The following is a 22,404-nucleotide window of genomic DNA, read 5'->3' on the forward strand; positions in this document are numbered from 1 at the left end:
GAACCAATTGGCTGCAAAGCTTCATTGCTTCAAGAAGCTTCATTTGGTTATCACTGCTCCCTTGAGGGAGACAGTCAAACTCTGCTGCCACCTGCTGTCAACACTGTTGTCGTCCAACATGCCTCCTAGCATGTATTGCAGTGCTACAGATGTAATTACCAATCAAAATTCATGTTTTGTTCTGATTATTTCCTCAGTTACTGTTCTAGTTGTTTCATTAATCACTAGTTATGGTATTTGGTAACACTTTATTTGGCAGTGGTGTCATAAGATTGTCATAAGACAATAATAACTATGATATGACACTGCCATGAGCATTAATGAATGCTTATAACAGGTGTCTTATAGTGTCATCCGGCAATATTATCTCACTTTTGAATGGATGTAAAAGATCCGAGCTGGACATAAATGGAGTTAGTGACATCATTTGCTGGATGACACTCCCGTAATTTTCGGACTATAAGACGCTACATTTTTCCCTCATTTTGAAATCTGCAGCTTATAGTTCAGTGCGGCTTATTGGTTGATTTACATTAATGAACGCTTATGACCGAACTCATAAGCCAGAAGTCCAGCTCTGATCTTTTACATCCATTCAAAAGTGAGATAATTTTCCGGTAGACACAAAATAACATCTGTCATAAGCATTAATGAATGCTCATGGCAGTGTCATGTTATAATTATGATGGTCTTATGACAGGCTTTTGATACCACTGCCAAATAAAGTGTACCAAATACCATAACTAGTGATTAATGAAACAACTAGAACAGCAACTGAGGAAATCATTAGCACAAAACATGAATTTTGATTGTAATGTACATCTGTAACGCTGCAATACATGCTAGGAGGCATGGTGGACCAAACCAGTGTTGACAGCAGGTGGCAGCAGAGGTTGACTGTCTCCCACAAGGGCTCAGTGAAGGCCAAATGAAGCTTCTTGAAGCAATGAGGCTTTAAAGCCAATTGGTTCAAAGCTTCATGGTGGTTCATTTGGTCTCATGACTGTCCTATGATGCCGCTGTCAAATAAAGTAATATTGAATTAATATCTTTTGGTGTAAATATCCCATAACACAGCGAGGACAGTGGCGTCTTATAGTCCAGTGCGGCTTATCAATGAACAAATGCTGTTTTCGTATCAAATTTGGTGGGAGGCGGCAATATAGTCAGGTACGCCTCATAGTCCGAAAAATTATGGTAAATGACAACCGTCATAAGCATTCATTACCGCCCGTGATTGTGTCATGTCATAATTATGACGGTCTAATGGCAGTCTTATGACGCCACTGTCAAATAAAGTGTTACCTATTCACCCAAATAAATCAACAATGAAGCCACACTGGATTATAAACCGCAGGATTCAAAATAAGGGAAAAAAGTAGCGGTTTATAGTCCAAAAATTATGGTCATTCTCTTCTCACATGGATTTGACAGTTTTCGTAGTCAATGGCAGAAAATGAGTTAACTCAAGATCTAACTTGTGTTAGTGCGGGAGTTAACTCGTGCATTAACTGATGTCAACTCAAGCGCCAAGTATAGTTAATGTGAGAGTTAACTCGAATTACTTCATGACTTAGTCCAGGTTCATTAGTTAACTCGCGACTCGAGTTAACGTGTGAGATAACTCACATGTTAACCCCAGTTATTTCCTTATTTAGTCCAGATTCACAAGTTAACTCGAGTTAACACAAAATAACTTGAAATACATGCATGACTCACTCATCCGCTTTTAACCACGCTAGCTCAAAGGCAGAAAACAAGTTAACGCCCGTTTACTTACTCGTTCATTCAAGCGTTAAAACATGTGCTTCCAACCCTCCCAGTTCAAACGGAAATCTCTCGCCATCAACGTCAGCCGATGAGTTAAAAGCGCGAAATGTCCCATTTAAGCACATAAAAGTTGAGCGCAGTAACGAGGCGTTGTTGGAAGACGCATTCAGCGCACGGCGCTACAGAATGATCAAGTAGGAACCGTGACCTCCAACCTCAGTCAAGCAGCTTTGAAAAAGAGGCGAAACATTTTTGACTTCAGTTCAAATTTGGATTTGCAAAAAGCGCATCCTTTGCCAGATCAAGTTGAAGGATATCAATAAGTCAATAGCTCGATAGATGACCCTGAGTGAATCACTGGCCGATATGATGACGACAGCCTCGTATATACATTTTTTTTTCAATTAGCTTCAAAATCAAAAAGATCTGCCCCAAGTTGAGAAGTTCCAGTTCCAATGTGCAGGCACCAATTGTCAGTAAGCAGTCATATTTACATCAAGAAGTCAAAACCAAAGTCGAGGGAAACAACAGAAATGCACAACGCTGCCGCTTGGAGCTCCTCTTGTGCCCAATAAGATGATATGTTTGCATCAGAACACCTGGACAGCACAATACTCGCTCCTTTCTCACATGCGAGAACCCCGCTCCTGAAGAATCTGCAAAAGAAAACGAGTATGAAATCGCTATCATTAACTGTGATTCAAGTTCAAATAGCCGCTTTCGGACTATAGGAACTTGAGCACTTACCGTATTGGCCCGAATATAAGACGGCCCTGATTATAAGACGACCCCCTCATTTTCAAGACTCAAGTTTGAAAAAAAGACTTTTTGAACACCAAATTAATTTTTATACAGAAAATAATTACAGTACATCTGAAACAAATGATTATAACTAGGGCTGTCAAAATTATCGCATTAACGGGCGTTATTTTTTTAATTAATCACGTTGAAATATTTGACACATTTAACGCATATGCCCTGCTCAAACAGATTAAAATGACAGCAAAGTGTCATTTCCACTTGTTACTTGTGTTTTTTTGGTGTTTTGCCGCCCTCTGCTGGCGCTTGGGTGCGACTGATTTTATGGGTTTCAGCACCATAATTATTATTGACATCAACAATGGCGAGCTACTAGTTTATTTTTTGATTGAACATTTTACAAACTTTATTAAAACGAAAACATTAAGAGGGGTTTTAATATAAAATTTCTATAACTTGTACTAACATTTATCTTTTAAGAACTACAAGTCTTTCTATCCATGGATCGCTTTAACAGGATGTTAATATTGTTAATGCCATCTTGTTGATTTATTGTTATAATAAACAAATACAGTACTTATGTACAGTATGTTGAATGTATATATCCATCTTGTGTCTTATTTTTCCATTCCAACAATAATTTACAGAAAAATGTGGCATATTTTATAGATGGTTTGAATCACAATTAGTTGCGATTAATTAATTTTTAAGCTGTGATTAACTCGATTAAAAATTTTAATAGTTTGACAGCCCTAATTATAACAATATATTTGAAAGAAAAAGCATGTTATTTTGCCTCATTCAAATCTTAATATCTGAACATTTAAATATGTAAACTAAAGTGCAATCACACTCGTAAATGAATGGCTTCTGGTTTTTGAAATGTAAATAAACCCATATTGTGATAAAACAACAAAATTGCAATAACTGCATTAACCATCAAAGTGAAGTCTAACTGTAACTGTAGTCTTGAAACAAGTCTGAATAAGGGAAAACATTGCAATAAAATAATGCAAACTGGTTAAACTTGAGAGTAGCTGAGATCTGTCATGACAGAATATTGCTTCAATGATATCTGCCGCCACCTAGCATTGTAAATGGGTATAATGTCTAGACCGCGAATAAAAGACGACCCCCTTATTTTTCCAGTCTTATTTCAATGCAAAAAAACACCGTCTTATATTCGGGCCAATACGGTAGTTCCTATAACTATAGGCCTCTTCAGCAGTGATAGGATCTATCCAGGCAGTCGTGTTCGCACATGGGACTGCGCCAGGTACGAATTGCTGTGACCAGTGCTGTCACAGATTACTTGAAAAATGATTACGCCTCAAAAAAAGTAATCTAGTTACTTGACTGATTACACTTCAGGAACCTCTCAGGACAGGAGTCATGAGTCTGCTAAGGGAAAGGTCAAAACTAGCGGGTGGAGGGGTGGTGACTATGTCCAATTGAGCGCTCACCAGTGAGTCACAATTGCTCAACTCTAATCAGAATGGTTCATTTCATAATCCGAGTCTTCGTCGTCGCTCTGAGCGACATGCAGCATGCGCGGGAGACAAGAGAGACACTTTTTCACAAACAACAGAACGAAACAGGAGGTGGACTTGACGGGGAGAGAGAAAAAAAACATTTGACACCCTCGGCCGTCGTACCTTGGCCTTCTCGCTGGGCTCGCTGTTTGTCCCGTACGATTGATTGTGGAGCTCCTTGGACACCACGCACAGGAACTCGGCTTGATCTTCGTTGCCGTAGTTGTAAGACGAGCCGATGCTGACCAGCTGGAACAAAACGTCAATAAAACATGAATATTTTATCATTAACCGACATGAATAGTACTTTTAACTATAATAGGGGAGACGTAACACAAAAAAAAATGGAAGGAAAACAAAGAAGAATCCCGAGAATATTTTAAAGGATCAGCACAGGTTTGTCGTGGTGAAAAACTGAAACGCGCCTGAGGCAATCAGTTAAAAGGTCAACTTGAGGGCGATAGTGTTTAAATCTGATTTCCCTCCAGCAAAGGCGTAACTGAAACACCAACAGATAACATCATGTACGAGCAAACACAAGATGCTCAGCCAACAACTCCAAACGATCAGGTTGGTCCACCAACAACAAGTACTACTGCAACAATGACGTGCGCCAAATGATCACAATCGTGTAATCACCCATCCCTACAAACCAGTAAAGTAAATAAAATTCAACATGCACGTAACAGACACAGCCGCCGGTGCACTTTCAGTCAATTCATTGAACAATCAGGTAATAAATATTCAGAAAACAAATGAGATTTTGACTCAATTTTAATGAGTATCACTAGTAGACGTCCAATCCATTTGAAGCCAGAGAAACGTTCGTTCATTCGCTGCCACCCCTAGTGCCGTTAACGTCTAAAGAAACGCCTCAACAACGTTCCAACTAGGGCTGCAGCTATCGATTATTTTAGTAGTCGATTAATCATTGAACTAGCTAGTTTGAATAATCGAGTAATCGGAAAAGGAACATGAAAAATTAAAATACCTGAGCTGAGCCTCAAACGGTGTTAAAAATAAATGAGGATCTATGTACAACAAAAGAACAATTGGCTAACTTACATGGCAAAAGTCCGCTAGCTTAAATGCTATAAAATGCTAACTTTTTTTCCCCAATGCTCTTAACAAATGGTTTGGACTCATATTACCACAAAAAAACTGCTAAATATACATATAAACTAAATTAAGAATGCATGAAAAAACAATATCCCATAGAAAAACTTAGCTTACGTTGGTCTTAACAGGGAGCAGTTGGATTCAGTCACGTGAAATAAGGCAGACCAGAGGGCAATGTATCCACCCTAATCAATAAACTAAATCTAAACACTTTCAGAATAAAACATTACAACGCCACTTTAATTAAACGAATACTCGAGGCAACAAAATTTAATTCGAATATTTTTTTCTAATCGAATACTCGAGTTAATCGATTAATCGTTGCAGCACTAGTTCCAACTATTGTAATTGTTTTAATTTATTTAATTAAATTTTAGATTTTAGATTAGATTTAAATTCTTAGGTTTGTCTTGATTATTTTCAAACCAGAGTTTACGTCACCTGACTCTGAGGCTCTACTGAACTCGAGTACTGATCAGATACCTCGTCAACATTCAAATGTAGAATATAAGGCGGAAAACACAGACTAAAGAAGCAGTTTCTGCTCTTGCACCCCTCTTTACAATAAACTGCTGTATTTTAAGTCAAAAAGAACTGTTGTGTTTGATAGACCAATATGTCTATATGCTGCCATAACACTTTAATGGCGTATTAAGCCCCCGAACTATTTTTAATTTGTTCGTTTTACCCTGGAGAACCCTGTTTACAGACACAGCGCAACCGCTTTTTTTCAACCCAGCCATAAAAAGAAGCTAAGTGAATATATTATTAATTATTCAAAATGTGTCATTTTTAGCTTAGAATCATTAATATTTAATATTTAGTTAAAAAAAAAAAAAAAAACGACTTAAAAAAATTATTCACTCGCATATTTTAAACTTTTAAATTATGTCACAATGAAAAAAAATGGTGTCTGTAAATAAATAACGCATATTTACCTCATAACTATCGCTTAATTGTATGTTTTTTGTTACTGTGGCATTTTCCACGATATTTAGATGAATAATTGATCCAAACAATGATAAATTGAAAAAAAAAAAACCAAACGTATAAAACGGTAAATATATGAGAAAGAAAATCTCGATCTCTCCTTGATGTCTGTGATTTCTGCATTGCAACCCTTGTAATACCGTGTTTCACCCATAAAATCCCCCCAAAATCTGGCTGCGGCCATACACAGCTGTGTCTTGACACTCGGTGATACATGCTATACGGAGTTTTTGGATCGAAAAGAGGTAAGTATGCGATAATATCTCTGTAAAATGATGGCGTCTTTAATTATGCTCTTTGAGATTAAGTTTTCCAATGATGTATCACACATGCATATACGAATATAGAATTTTGAAATTTGGCCAAATTGGGGTTCTCAGAGCAGAAGTTCATACTACAGAAATGACCACTCTTGCATTATACTCACTACTTCTTCTTAAGGTAGTCCCGATCATTTTTACACCAGAGTTCAAGTCACCGGGTTGTGAGGATCTACCGATATCAAGTACTGATCCAATACCTCGTCAATGCATTAAGGAGGGGGGTGGGGGGCACATTCAAATATATAATATATACACATTACAGAAATTACCACTCTTGCACTATACTATTACAGTGATCCCTCGCTACTAAATAAATATATGAGTTGTCCCGATCCGAACATGTAGTCTCCCGTTCCCTCCTGCTACTCTTGGTCTGGCAGTGGACTGGAGTTGCTTCTTAAACTTAACGATAATTGACAAACGTTAAGGTTTGATCTTGCAAGACATGCTTGGAAGCCGAAACTTCAAAGCGCTGCATGCGTCAATCATTGTTTAGCTTGCTAAACTGTTGTTGTGGCAACTCATTGTGTGTAAGTGAGCAGCCTGAGCTGATTTGAGTGGGCTCACTCAATGAAGCATTTAATAAAGCATTTTTCAACTTTATTCTTCTTTAAAAATAATTCGGTGGGACAGTAACATGTTTAAAACCTATCATAAATATTGCATTCGAAGTGCTTAAAAATCATATATGTATTTCTTTCCAATGCTAAATCTGAATAAATACATCGAAAACACACCCAAAAAAAAAAATAAAAAATTCGGGGTGGGGTGGGAGGACGCTACTTCACGGTTTTTCCCTTATCGCGGCGGGTTCCGGTCATTAACCGCGGAAAACGAGAGATCGCTGTATAAAATCTTACAGTTAGCTTCCTACTACAGTTAACATTAAGATTTTCTTACGTATTTTAACTTCCGATCCTGCTGTTTTGCAATGTTGCCGAGTACAAAAGTTTTTTTTTTTTTTTTTTTTGAAAACCCTTGTACATTTGGATTATTTTGTTGTTTTGTGGACCATAAAAAATTAAAAGTAAATAAATACATCGTAAAAATGTGATCTTTTTCACCAAATTCTGATCCAGGGAAAATCACATGATCGGACCTGATTTACCATGAAGTAATCGCGGACATCCCTAGTTATTTCACAAATTAGCTCATTAACTGCCACTGACAATCATTCGTTTTACTGTGATCACAACACTAATGTGTATTGCACAGTAAAAGTTAAGTTGAACAGCTGTCAGAGGCTATGAAGGAGTTAATCAACATGAATCTTTTGACACTTTAGGGTTTTAGACTACCCAGTTAACTTCCAAAAGGAATTTCCTCAGCTTGGGACCAGTAAACTATGACCATTCAACAACAAAATCAAACCAAAGGAGGAACCAACGTCGAATCGTGTCTGACTTGGGACAAACAAGGTGCGTGGGCAGAAAGTGGGACCATGCAGTGACCGGCCCGTGTACAGAAACAAGTGAGGACACACCTCTCCGCTGTGGTTTGGCAAAGCAGACTGGTCTCCCTTCACCTCCCTTGACACAATGAGTAGAAACTCTGACTGCTGGGCCCGCCCGTAACCTATACTGACAAGCTGCAACGACCAATCAGAGCACACAAGGGATGCCCGGATCACTAATGGCTGCTTTGGATCAAGGGGTCAAATTCGGGTATTGATGTTTTTGGACTGTGTGAGCATAGCGGGGTAGGTGAAGCACATGAAAAGCCCACCCCCTGACTCCGCCCAATTGCGGGAGGACGCCTCACCTGTTCGAACTTCCAGCCGTCGGACATGGTGGACACCATCTGGGTTAGTTCTTCCTCCTGGCACTGAAGCACTCGGTATACATGCTTGACTGGAACCTGTGTGGAAAAATGATTTACTCGTGAAAACCATCAACATAAGATTGCTTAAATATGACACAGCTGATCACTGAGATTGATTTTTTCCCCCCCCTCCATATCAACCTAGACAACCAACACTATCACGATGATTAACGACTTTTTAAGATCCTGCCTATTTTCCTGTGGGCTTCAGTTGGCCCCTACGCTCCCTGTAGTATCAACTGGAGACACACTCAAATAGAGAGCTTGTCAGTGCCAGGATTAGCGATCAGGTAGCATAGAATAGGATGTCAACATAGCCACATTTATGGGCGATTTAAATATTGGGATGCCAACCTCATATTGCTGAATCGTGTATGCTTCAACCCGTCTAATCACATCTCTTGACTCAACTTCCTTCCGCTTTCTCCTCAGTTTTTAGGACCCCCACATGGTGTACACTGGTAAAAAGTAGCTAACGACAGCACCACTATGTTCATTGGCGTCGAATATAAATATAAAATAGGGCTGCACCTAACGATTATTTTTGTATTCAATCGGACAATTAATTAAAAAATTAATCTGATAAATGCCACTTTTTGTTGTTTTAGGCATGTTGTAAACTAAAAATGAAGACAAAGTGGATGGCTATTTCCTTTCCTTGTGAATAAAGGTTCTGAGTATGAAACATAAAAATAAGTACAAATCAGTACACAAATCAAACAAAGGTCCTGTTCATTCAAATAAAAATAAAAGGGCTGCTGATTGACTTTTTCTTGTGGGCAAAGCGCTGGTATAAATTGTTTCCATGATTCATTTATTTTCTGTAAACAAACTAATAAACAAAATCATATGAGGAGGCAGACTGTAATTAATCAATTTCCTTTATCAAACAGTTGCTCAAAAACACAATCCAAATCAAATTTCAAAGCACACTCTCTTGTAAGACAATTTACAGTTTGAATGGGAGTTGATGTTGAAAGGAGACTTAGGGGCCGTTTACATGGTGACTCTCAGAGATGTTGCAATGTTGCAATTCCGCATGAAAACGATGTAGTATTCATGCCAGGCCCTAGGGGGCAGTGCAGATTTACAAGGCGACAGCAAATGATGCACTTTGATCCCACCAAAGTTCCTCAGCCCGGAAAAAAATATGCCCGCCCACTCAAAGAGATGGCATTTTTCTGTTGTTCAAAAAGGCACAAAAATGGAAGCATTGAACATATTTAATTCAAAATTATTATTAAAACAGTAAATTAAAGCCGACATTCCGGCATAATTGCTGTTTTTAATGTTTAGTAGCACCGCTGCGCATGCCCAATGTGACATGTACGAGTGCTGACGTCATCGGCGCGGTGTCGCGCCGCGGGAGCATTTGATATGCATGCGGAGATAGCCACCCTCAATCTCCCGCAATCGAATTCTTCCACTTTGGAGGCAGTGTTGAGGCTTTTTTCGTCTTCGCCAACACCATATGCACGTGAGGCAACTCAGCAACACAGTCATTGCGTCTTCTTGTCGCAGAGTCGCCATGTAAACTGCCCCTAAGCTGTTATATGAACGGGTTCATGTGTGTGGTTTCTTTTTAAAGAACCAAGGATAGAAACACATAGTTCCGAAAAGATGTTAGTACGAGTTTTAATAATTTAATATTAAACCCCTCTTAATGTTTTCATTTCAATAACATTTGTAAATTTATTTTAACGAGTATGTCGCCATTGTTGTTAACGTCGCAGAGCGGTGACGTCACATGGCCACGCAGCCATACTTCCACCATGTCACTCTAACTATGTAAGGTAGTGATTTAAATACGCCACAAGGTGTCAATGGCACGGCAAAAACTCAAAATCCTATCAGGACTTAGTTTAGACTAACTTAAAATTTAACTAGAACTTAAAAATGGCTTGACACAAATAGAAATGCAATTGAAACACGTGGGAAAAAATCCTAACTTTTAAGTGATGTGTGTTATCAAGCGTAACGGCATTTTTAGGTATATATATATATATATATATATATATATATATATATATATATATATATATATATATATATTAGGGCTGTCAAAATTAACGCGTTAACGCGCGGTAATTAATTTTTTAAATTAATCACGTTAAAATATTTGACGCAATTAACGCACATGTCCCGCTCAGACAGTATTCTGCCTTTTGGTAAGTTTTACAGCAAGGCTTTTTGTGCTGTCTAACAGCGAACTCTTGTGGTCGCTTTGCGACATGGTTTATTGTTTTCTTGCCAGTTCAATATGGCTGCACGACATTCTGTTGTCCGTAAGTACGGTTGTTGTAAAGAATGTACATATTATGTTAATAAGCGAAATGTTATATTTTTGTATGAGACGCTTTTTGTTTATGTTTAGTTAACCTGTATAGCGTACTAAGCTAACGTTGTTGCTAATGCAATGCTTGTGTACTTTTTTTTTGTAGTTTTAGGACGGTCTAAGGAGGACAATGGTTTGAGGCCATTTTATTAATAAATCAGATGAAAAAGGAAGTCTGATTATTAAGGCGTTGTTCACTAACTGTCTAGCTTTGGAAAAAGTAGACGCTTCGGAGTGAGGACAGCATAGACAGATTTAAATGACAGTAGAGTGAAATGCCCACTACAGTCCATATGTACCGTATGTTGAATGTATATATCCATCTTGTGTTTTATCTTTCCATTCCAACAATTTATTTTACAGAATACATATATAATTCACAGAAAAATATGGCATATTTTATTGATGGTTTGAATTGCGATTAATTGCGATTAATTAATTTTTAAGCTGTAATTAACTCGATTAAAAATTTGAATCGTTTGACAGCCCTAATATATAAATAATTTTTAAAATAAGATCTCAAGGTTTTTTGAGTGAAAGCAGTGAATTAAGTCTTTTATTCTAGTTACAATTGTTGGCTGTTTTCAACAATATACATCGAAAATAAAGACATTGATTGACTGAAAATGGTTCAAGATTAGATGAAATTTGTTTTCTCATGTATTTTTATAATTGCTCACATAAAAATATATTTGTTTTATCCGATTACTCAATTAATCGATAGAATTTTCAGTCGATTACTCGATTACTAAAATATTATATAGTATATCAAACTCCCATGTGATAAATTAAAAATGTTCAGACCAAAAGGACACTCAGATTCCTATATTCCGTGTCTAAGCAGCTGAACAGGACAGGATTTTTTTTTCATAAATACCATGCTTTCAAAATAGGCAAAAAAACCACAACAACTGAGAACTGTGTTATATTTAAAAAAAAAAATTCAGGCCGCGGCAAAAATGGGGTTAGGAGGAAAAATAATAAATTTACATACCTGCGATGTCTTACAGTCCCTTTCCCTGATCTTGTCCTTAATCAGCTTTATTAATGATGTGATATTGTAAAATTCGGCTTCTTCCAGGACACCTGAAACACAAAACATTGCTTATTAACTGCAACTGGCGACAAGATATAAACTCATTGAAATTCAGTCTACCGCCGTCTAACACCGAAACACTATCATCACGTTAGCGTCGACTTTACCTTCCTCTGCTAAATCCCGGTTAAGCACCAGTTTGCCGTGCCTCAAGTAGTTCAGAACCGGCCCGAAGTAAGTCGGGTCTCTGTCGATGAGATAGGCACCAGTTTCATCCTAAAAGACAGAGAAGCAATAACAAATGAGTCTTTCTTAGAATACAATTCTCCCATTCCCAAAGGCCATGGATTTGATCCCGATTCCTCCAAGGCCTTTGGGTATTCCCCTATTTCTGTAAGTACCGTGATTAGGCCAGCGCTATCTCACGAGGGGGAGAGGGGCCGCGAACAATTAGAGCGGAAAAGGATTGGGAAGAGCGGGCCGGATTCGCCGAGGGAGGAAAAAGTGCCGAGGTTCACGCGCGGCAATTAGCCTGTTAGCCTGTCCTGACACAGAACTTCAAAAATATCCTGATGGAGCCCAAAAGAGTTCTATTTTTTGTGCAGTGGTAATATTTAGGAACCGCAGCGATAGTCACTTAACTCTTTGACTGCCACCTATGGTGACAGATATAAAATCCATTGAACCACATGGATTGGATGTCAATGGCTGCCAAAGAGTAAACTCGTCAGTAGGGTTGCCATGATTATTTGATGAACTGATGATGAAATTAAAATTCTGATAGTTGATGAAAATGTTGAGCGACATTCATGAACTGAAGTCCCGTTCTTAAGGCTATTTTAAACACAAATTTAGGGCTGTCAAAATTAACACGTTAACGGGCGGTAATTAATTTTTTAAATTAATTACGTTAAAATATTTAACGCAATTAACGCATGCGCGGAACGACCCACTCAAGCATTACCGGGAGCAGACTACAATGGCGCCGTTAGAAGTATATTGAAAGCGAAGGGCAGAGACGAGCAAGTGGAGTGGACGCAGGTGTTACCAGCACACGCCAAGGGGGCCGCTGTTATTTTCAATGTGACCAGCATTGTCAGATTGAGCAGTGAAGAAGAAAGTGGTCGAGCGAGAGAGTAGAGAAAGTGCGCAGTTAGCGCAGGCTCAAGTGCTGCGTCCCCCACATGCTTTTGTTTTGTTAATAAAAGTACCCACAAAAAGCCATCCAACGCCTCTCGGTGTTTATATGTACGTCGCCGTCTTCCTTAGGAGGAAATCGGATGAACCGGGCCAACCGACGACAACGAGCCAACATGAAATCGCCGGTCCATAGCACCGTCAATTACCAAGAAGGGCGAATTGGTACCGCAGGCATTTATTGGAGCCGCGCTATTTAATGGAATAAGCGGTGGCATCTCTTCCACAACTGTTATAACTATTGTGGCAAGTGACAAAGGGAAGAATAACAGGCGATGATCTTTTTCTTAACACCATGTATTGTACTCAGTGCAGAGAAGATAAACCATTTGCAGCAACAACTGTGACTCATGGTTGCTCAAATTCCCATCATGCATTTGGGCAGTTAAGAACATTTAAGTCGCTACAGTATCATTTAGTGAAAGCACAACAAAAATAATATTCCTATCTCTCAAAAATAAAATAATGTTCACAAAAAGAAAAGCGTTCAATGCAAAGAGATCCGGCATTCCCAATCAAAATAGCTATGCAAAATAATACTCTATTCAAACATTAAGTTTAGCTCAACAAATACACTAGATAGCAATATTTAGTCACAATATACAAACTATCAAAATTACTATAACTTGTACTCACAATTATCTTTTAAGAATTACTAGTCTTGCTATCCATGGATCCCACGGAAAGAATGTTAATGTTAATGCCGTCTTGTGGATTTATTGTTATAATAAACAAATACAGTACTTATGTACAGTATGTTGAATGTATATATCTGTCTTGTCTTATCTTTCCATTCCAACAATAATTTACAGAAAAATATGGCATATTTTAGAGATGGTTTGAATTGTGATTAATTGCGATTAATTAATTTTTAAGCTGTGATTAACTCAATTAAAATTTTTTATCGTTTGACAGCCCTAACACAAATATTTAAAAACAAATGAAAAACAAAAAAGGGGAATAAAACATTCACTTATTCATGCATTTTTTTAATTTTAAAAAATACATATTTTAATTAAAATGACAAAAAAAAAAAAAAAAAAACGTTTCTGGCGAAATTGCGATGGTAGTTTTGCTTTGGCAGGCAGGTACATGCATATCTGCATACTATCCTCGTTAAAATATGAAAACCTATAAATGTTTGAGTGGGTTTAGTTAAAGCACAGTTTTTTCATCTGTGTGATTTTGACAAAGATCAGATCACATTTAATGGCGATTTTATGCAGAAGTGTGAGAAATTCCAAAAGGTTCAGAAACGTTTCCATACCACTGTATTAGAAATGAATGGGTACGTTTTTTGCCCCTTGTTGTCCTGAATTTTTTGATGAGTAAATGATGTGATTTGGACGAAAATTATGGGACAAGCAGCATTTTGAAATTTCACTTTTTTGTTTAATTTTTTTTTCTCTTTAAAAAAACCCACATTTTTGGGTTGACTGTCATTTTTGAGGTGGAGGTTGGCATCACATCAGCGAGTGAAAGCCGGGCTTTTTTTCCCCTCCCAGACAAGTTTTTGTCTATTTTGTTGCTCTGCCATCTTTGCAGAATTAGCGCGAAAGTGTTCGCATCGACTCGTCTTTAAAATGAATGGGGAAAGGGGGAAGTGACGTATGCCGTAAAGCAGTCAGCACATTTGTAGTTTTTTTTTCTCTAAAGGCAAGGTTCCTGCCACCCTCCTCAAGGTTAATTAGTGGCGGTGAAAGCGATACAGACCCCCCTCAAGATATAAAAGAGGCTTCATTCAACTAGTTGTCAGTCAACATATTGTCACAAATGTTATGAAAATATTTTCAGAAAGGTTGAAAATTTACCTAGTGTTGCTTTAAATCTCATTTTAGTAAAAAAAAATTAAAAACATGAAATAGATGCACATGACTGACTTTTGTGGACCACAAAAATTGATGTCAGGCCGGATCTGGCTCTCGGGCCTTAGGTTTACTACCCGGGAACTAGATTTGTAGCTAATCATTATCGCGTTATAAAATGGGCCATAATGTGACAGGTTTTATTTCTTCCCCCAAAGCGTGTCAATACCTAACAAGCGGAATTAGGTCAGTTTAGTGCAGGTCAGCCATATTACATGATTTATTTTGTGGTTGGGTGAAAGCGTAGTCCCTCACGTGTGGAGTTCATGATGCACACCATCTGGAGACATGCGAGTCAACCCTCAACTTAACGTGATGTCACGTTGCACAATTAACACCATCAAAAGGAAGCCTTTATACGCGACCCCCTGGGGAATATGCAGAAAGAACGCATTAGCGGGAGAAAGCAAAGCCGCGTTGAAGGATGTTGCGGCGGTCACGTGACCGAGGCTACTTAGCCCATGCGCGAGTTGGATCTTCACCGCTTCGGAGCAGTAATGGCGGGAGAGTCTTTTGAATAATAGACACCTCGCATCGGGGAGGGGTTGTGGGAAACAGGCTTGTATTTGCTGCTTTTGAATGCTGTTCAAAGATCGGAAGATATCACAAAACATTGCAGTAATGACGTTCAGGGAGGTTTTTGTTATGAATGTTTAACGTAGAATAGGACTGAACGATTTTAGAAAAATAAAGAATATAATTGGGATTTTTCAGACCCGATTTCTCGAATTAAAGCTTCAGTGCAAACTATATAACATTTTAAAATGTGACATGGAATTATGTTCTAGCGGCCTTAAACCTTTCATGCATTATTAGTTGTGATTTTAGAGCATATTCGGGCCACTGTGATCATTTTCCTCAACAAAAACTTTTTCTGATTTTATACTGTACCCGCTGCTAATCTGGACTGGGTTTTACAAGTTGTTTTTTTGTTTGTTTGTTTGATATCCTGCACCAGGTTAGCCCATTAGTGGGAGCTCAATACAATGTAAATGTAAAAATGCCTGCAGTAGAAGACACTCTAAAACATAGGCAAAAGAATATTTGTAAATGTTTTCTTCGTGAGCTTCTGAAAAATAATCACCTTTAAGAAATTGCACTCCGGTGGAAAGAAATTTCATCATATTCAAATTCAAAGACTGATAATTATATATGGCGGAAAACACAGAAAAGACTGAAAAAGCAGTTTCTGCTCTTGCACTCTTTAATTTGTCCGTTTTACCCTGAAGACCCCCGTTTACAGACGTCGCACAACCGCTTTTGTTTCAACACGGCCATAAAAAGAAGTAATTATATTTATTGTTCAAAATGTCTGTCATTTTTAGCTTAGAATCATTAATTGATGTCGAATATTTAGTTTATAAAAAGAAAACTTTAAAAAATTATTCACACGCATATTTTAAACTTTTAAACAAATTACGCCACAATGAAAAATTTGGCGTCTGTAAAAAAAGTCACGGATATCTACCTCATAACTATCGCTTATTGTATTTTTTTTTTTGTTACTGTCGCATTTTCTTCGATATGTTAGATGATAAATAATCGATCCAAACAAAAAAAGAGTTAAAAACATTTAAAAGGGTAAATATATGAAAAAGAACATCTCGACCACTCCTTGATGTCTGCGATTTCCGCACCGCGACCCTTATTATATTACCACGTTTCACCCATAAAATCCCAAAATAATCCAGCTGTGTCCATTCACAGCTGTGTCTTGACACTCAGTGATACATGCTAGATGGAGTTCTTGGATCGAAACAAGGTAAGTACGCGATAATATCTCGTTAAAATTGTGGCGTCTTTAATTCTGCTCTCGCGTGGTCTCGCCTCCAGTTAGGGTTATGCCGTTTAAAAAAATTTTTTCTTCAAAAATGCCCTCCTGTTCAAAATTTTTCTGCCCCCAGAAAATTGAGATTTTAAGCTTTCCAATGATGTATCACACATCCATATCGGACAATTTTGAAAGTTGGCTAAATTGGGGGTCTCAGAGCGGAACTTCAAGTCACCTGAGTGTTTCCCGCCAAATACAAGTTAAAATGGCCCTGTAAGAAATTCATAGCAAAATTAATTGAACATTCATATAATTTAAAAAATAATCGAGAAGATTTTGAAATAAACTATGGAATTTTTTACCCTGCCTATCAAAAGAATCGGAATCAAGAATCGTTTGGAACCGGAATCGAAACGTGAAATCTGAATCGTTCAAATTCAAACGATGCCCAACCCTAATCGTGAGTACCCAGAAGTTCCCATCGGATCAGATCTAGTCACGAAATCATATACTGTCCGATTCTCCAAAAATATCCGCGTCAGGCGACGACACCAATCCTGAGTAACGGATCGAGACATCACTATACAGCATATTAGCATAACTCTTTTTTTCTTTAATCAATCAATCAATCCATCCTTAACAACAATAATCAGTGGAGAACAACCACATAAAACATCGCAACATGAACAGCTAGCTTTAAATAACCGTTAAATATTTACGATGTTTTACACAATGTTCTCCGGCGAATCGTATGAGCACAATACCGCATTAGCGTAGCAGCGTTTCTTATCCGCTCTGAACAGCTCAACCGGCAAATGAAGTTAAAATAAAACACAAATCTTTTGTGATGGGACGCCTGAAAAATTCATGCAGCTCTCAGCGCGAGCTGAGTGAAGCTGCATAAAAATGATCTCGAAGGGCTGGCAGTCACGGATGATTTTTCAGTGCCACTGACGCCAATAACCGTCCAAAGTATTTGGACTAGGAGTAATAGTCATTCTTGGACTATGGTTTCCACAAAGTTTAGAGATGTAGATAGTAATTTTACCTGCCATTGAAAGTAAAGGTTGACTGATATATCGGCTGGGTGATATATTAACTTCTTTCAAGATCAGCAATCAGCAGATATATAATCGATACATTGGGATAACTTACAGTATGTTCGCCGTTTGGATGATGCTCTTGCTTACAAAGGTTGACCAATATATTGCCGACTAATATATTGGGTTTTTATACTGTATTTTTTGGACTAAGTCGCAGTTTTTTTTTCTCTATAGTTTGCCCAAGGGTGTCACATACGCTGAAGCTACTTATTTGTGAAGTTATTAACACATTATTATAAACTTTTTAGCACATTCTTTATGCTATCATTTAAGGATGTCCCGATCCGATCACGTGATCGGAAATCGGGCCGATATCTTAATGTTTCAGAGGATCGGAAGTTTTGGGTTTTTAATAAAAAAATAAAAATAAAAAAAATAATACATTTACCATAATTTTCGTAATATAAGGCACAGACAGATGACTATAAGCCACCACCCACCAAATTTGGCACGAAAACGGCATTTGTTCATACATAAGCCGCACTGGACAAATGTGTATCACAAAAGTGAGTACACCCCTCGCATTTCTGCAGATATAAGTATATCTTTTTATGGGACAACACTGACAAAATGACACTTTGACACGATGAAAAGTAGTCTGTGTGCAGTTTATATAATAGAGCCAATTTATTTTCCCCTCAAAATAACTCAAAATATAGCCATTAATATCTAAACCCCTGGCAACAAAAGATACTACACCACTTAGAAACTACATCCCTAAATGTCCAAATTGAGTAATGCGTGTCATGTTCCCTCCAAAATGTCATGTGATTCGTTACAGGACTGCTGTCAGCATTGCTGCAGAGATTGAAGAGGTGGGGGGGCCAGCCTGTTAGTGCTCAGACCATACGCCACACTCTACATCAAATTGGTGATGCAAGGCTGTCACCCCAGGAGGAAGCTTCTTCTGAAGACGGTACACAAAAAAGCCCGCAAACAGTTTGTCGAAGACATGTCAACAAAGCATATGGATTACTGGAACCATGTCCTATCCTTTAGTTTTCTGGATAAGCGATTAACTACAGTCATCGTTTAACTGCAGTCATTTGATCAGAAAAAAGATTCGAATTAAATTTTGCTGCGTCGAGCATTTGTTTAATTAAAGTGGCATTGTAATGGTTTGTTTTGAAAGTGTTTGCATTTAGTTTTATTGATTTGGGTGGATACTCTGCCCTCTAGTGGCAACAGTGAAAATAACTCATTTTACATGGCTGAATCCCGCTGCTCCCTGTTAAGACCAACATAAGCTAAGTTTTTGTATGACCTAATGTTTTTTAATGCATTCATAATTTAGTTAGCCAATTTTTGGGGGGAATATGTGTTTGAACTAGGGCTGCAGCTACCAATTATTTTAGTAGTCGATTAATCGATGAACTAGTTAGTTCGAATAATCGAGTAATTGGATAAGGAACAAAAATTTAAAATATCTGAGCTGAGCCTCAAACGGTATAAAAAAAAAAAAAAAAAAAAAAACTATGTACAACAACAGAACAATTGGCTAACTTACATAGCAAAAAGCTAACTTCATTGCTATGAAATGCTAACGTTTTTTTTCCCCAATGCTCTTAACAAATGGTTCAGACACATATTCCCACAAAAAACAGCTAAATATGCCTATAAATTAAATTATGAATGCAAAAAAAAAAAAATAGCAAAAAAAAAACCTACCTTACGTTGGTCTTAACAGGGAGCAGTTGGATTCTACCATGTGAAATGAGGCAGACCAGAGAGCAGTGTATCCACCCTAATCAATAAAACTAAATGCAAACACTTTCAAAATAACCATTACAACGCTACTTTAATTAAACGAATACTCGAAGCAATAAAATTTAATTCTAATATTTTTTTCTAATCGAATACTCGAGTTAATCGATTAATCGTTGCAGCACTAGTTTGAACCATTTGTTAAGAGCTTTTTAAAACAAAAACAAAAAAAATAGTGATTTATAGCATTTAAGCTAGCGGACGTTTGCTATGTAATTAAGCCAATTGTTCTTTTGTTGTACTTAGATCCTCATTTATTTTTTAATACCAGCTGAGGCTCAGCTCTGCTATCTTAATTGTTTATGTTCCTGATCAGATTACTCGATTATTCGAACTACCCAGTAAGTTAATCGATTAATCGACGACTAAAATAATCGATAAGTGCTATGTTACGTTAACATACTGGACACCTTCTCAGTTTATTGCTTATGTGTCAACATTAGCACTTTGTACTTATTCAGCCTTTTATTCCCTCTTCTATTTTTATTCTAAATTTCCATTGAAGATGACATATTTGTTCTCGTTGTTGGATTTGATCAAACAAATTTCCCCCAAATATACGACTTATACACCAGTGCGACTGATAGTTTTTTTTCCTCTTCAACGCGCATTTTTGGGCTGGTGGGACCCATAGTCCGAAAAATTCGGTGATAGGATAACTTATATTCACTGTTTGAGTGATGATCTTTAAGTTATTTTGCACCAGTATTACATATGTCCATAACAGAAGAAAAATTTAACTTCAAATATAGTTTTACATATTGTGTATCACTTGCCTTTCATAATCAAGGTGCTTTAAGGAAAAACAAACAAACATCGATCTCAAATATTGGGTAAAAAAAAAAAACTGCTTTAATTTTTCTTCTAAAAAATCACCATCGGCCTTTATCTGTCGACCTAATGAACCTTTTGCAAACTCCGCCTCCCGAACAGCCACCGACCAATCATACGTCCTAGCGACCGTTGCTAAATGAGCAAGGTACATCAAGTTCTATGCATGCTTCTATTGTCTAATTGATTCCTTTGGTGGTTACTGTGAGCCTTACGAGACGACCAACTGCCATCAAACTTTACGGAGGAAAACGAAAAGGATCAACTAGTTGCTGACGTCCAAAAATGGTGAAGCGATGTGCTTATGGAGTATCTAAATCAGGCACGGGGTACCCCAGGAGTTAATCTGGGGGAGTGCGGTTCTTTCCCTTCCAAAAGCTGAAAACACCACTGGAGCGGTGCCTTTAATGGATTAAATAGTGTGGACCGCCTGACTCCTTGCTAAATGTCTTCATAATAAACAAGCACACATGCTCTAAGGTAAGATTAAGCCAGAGATCTAAGTAGCAAGTTGTGAAGGCCAACTTGCTGGATATCAAAGTTGCAGTGACTGTTACCTGTCATGGCTATAAATCTGTAGCCGATTCATTAGCTAAAAGTTAGGTGACTTCATGCCTTTGTAAGCAGTTGCTTTGGTCTCAGTTCTGTGAGTGTTCCAACATTAAAGCAATGTTTTCTCTTTAGGTGAACATTGCGTTCTAATAAGCGCCTTGAAGTTATTTTTGTTTTCGTTTTTCATGTAGCACCCCACACCAGAGTATCCCAACTCTGCGTTTGCTATAGTAGTAAAAGTGTTGAATTGAGCTTTGGTTTTGCTTCGATAGTTGTAGTTTTCCCCCTTGCTACAACTTTTTAGATTTTGAATACAACTCCATTGTATATTGTAAACAGGGTTGCCTAATCGGAAAGACAGTCCCCCGCCCAATCACACCGTTAAATCCGCCCAGTTCAAGAAAAAACGGCCAAAATTACAACCTCACGTTCAATATATGATGCTTCTTTTTTTCCAACGCGATCTATATTTTGATGATATAATAATTGTGTGATATTCCCTTGAGCACAGTTATATCTAGTGGATGCATAACGCAACCTCAACCATTACTACTACTACTACTACCACCACGCCTTATATTGCTGTGCGCTGTTTTTTTTTTTAAGTTTTAAAATAGACCATTCATTGAATGTGCAGTTTATACTCCGATACGCCTTATAATAACCGTTTCGATTACCTTTCATTATCAATCTGATTTTTAAGGGAACCTCAGACTTAGTCTTACACCAGGGGTCTGCAACCTGTGGCTCTTAGTCTTACACCAGGGGTCTGCAACCTGTGGCTCTTATTCTTTTGCTGTGGCTCTGTGTGACTTAACCCTTAAAGACCTGCAACATGACGCAATTATCAGAGAATCCCAAAATGTGAAAAATAAGGTCTTAATAAAACCTTGTTTTCAAATTTGTAAAAAAAAAATGTCAAAATGAATATGTGTATTAAGCGCTCTAATCAGGGGTGAAAGTGGCTAGAATTTACTGCCGGAACTCCCTGACGTGAAGGTCGTCACGGAGCCAGAAACTATTTATTTATTTATTTATTCTTTCATTTTTGGGGTGTGTGTGTTGGGGGGGGGGGGGGGGGGGGTCAAACCTCTTAAAGTACTGAGATGCAAAGAAAACTGTTTTAGCACAGATATTTTTATAACACATACAAAAACTGATTTTCATACAAAAATTGTATTTTTTCAATGATTTGCAAAATAAAAGTTAACCCCAACCTCCATCTCCTAATTTTTATTTCCCCTCATTTCCTCACATACTAAATGCCAAATCTTAATTTTAACTACTTAAGAACATAGGATGTATATTAAAATTGAAGTTAATGTAAACATATACTTTTTTTTAATAATAAAGATATAAGTAACATACATGTAGAAAAATAAGCACAAATGACTTATATTATGGAGAGTGAAATGGAATAAATTCCGAAGATCGCGCAAACATTGACTTTTTTAAATCATAATGAAATGAATAAGTAGCCTAGCATAAATGAAAAAATATAAGTGCAAAGTGCACATTGATAGCTAAGATATTCTGAACCTCCCCATCAGAGCAAATAAAACTAAATATGATAAATAAGCCTCCTCAACTCTTTCGTTGCTCTTAAAGATTTGATCCATTTTATGTTGCATTGGCC

General features: G+C 37.6%; 1 protein-coding gene across 2 annotated transcripts in view; it reads right to left on the reverse strand.

The window, feature by feature from the left end:
• Positions 1 to 233: 233 nt before the first annotated feature.
• Positions 234 to 22,404, reverse strand: part of kctd5b (potassium channel tetramerization domain containing 5b) — a 44,090-nt gene continuing 21,919 nt past the window's right edge. Inside the window, exons 2-7 of one of the 2 annotated variants that reach the window (XM_057826856.1) lie at positions 11,853 to 11,961; positions 11,644 to 11,735; positions 8,255 to 8,350; positions 7,977 to 8,081; positions 4,185 to 4,310; positions 234 to 2,426 (exon numbers count right to left, since the gene is read on the reverse strand). In XM_057826856.1, coding sequence (XP_057682839.1) covers positions 2,397 to 2,426; positions 4,185 to 4,310; positions 7,977 to 8,081; positions 8,255 to 8,350; positions 11,644 to 11,735; positions 11,853 to 11,961 — 558 coding nt within the window. In that variant the 3' untranslated portion in view covers positions 234 to 2,396. The remainder of the gene's footprint in view (positions 2,427 to 4,184; positions 4,311 to 7,976; positions 8,082 to 8,254; positions 8,351 to 11,643; positions 11,736 to 11,852; positions 11,962 to 22,404) is intronic. The other variant, XM_057826857.1, reaches the window with a different exon arrangement.

Source organism: Corythoichthys intestinalis, chromosome 21, assembly GCF_030265065.1.
Source record: "Corythoichthys intestinalis isolate RoL2023-P3 chromosome 21, ASM3026506v1, whole genome shotgun sequence".
In the NCBI taxonomy this organism is placed as follows: domain Eukaryota; kingdom Metazoa; phylum Chordata; class Actinopteri; order Syngnathiformes; family Syngnathidae; genus Corythoichthys; species Corythoichthys intestinalis.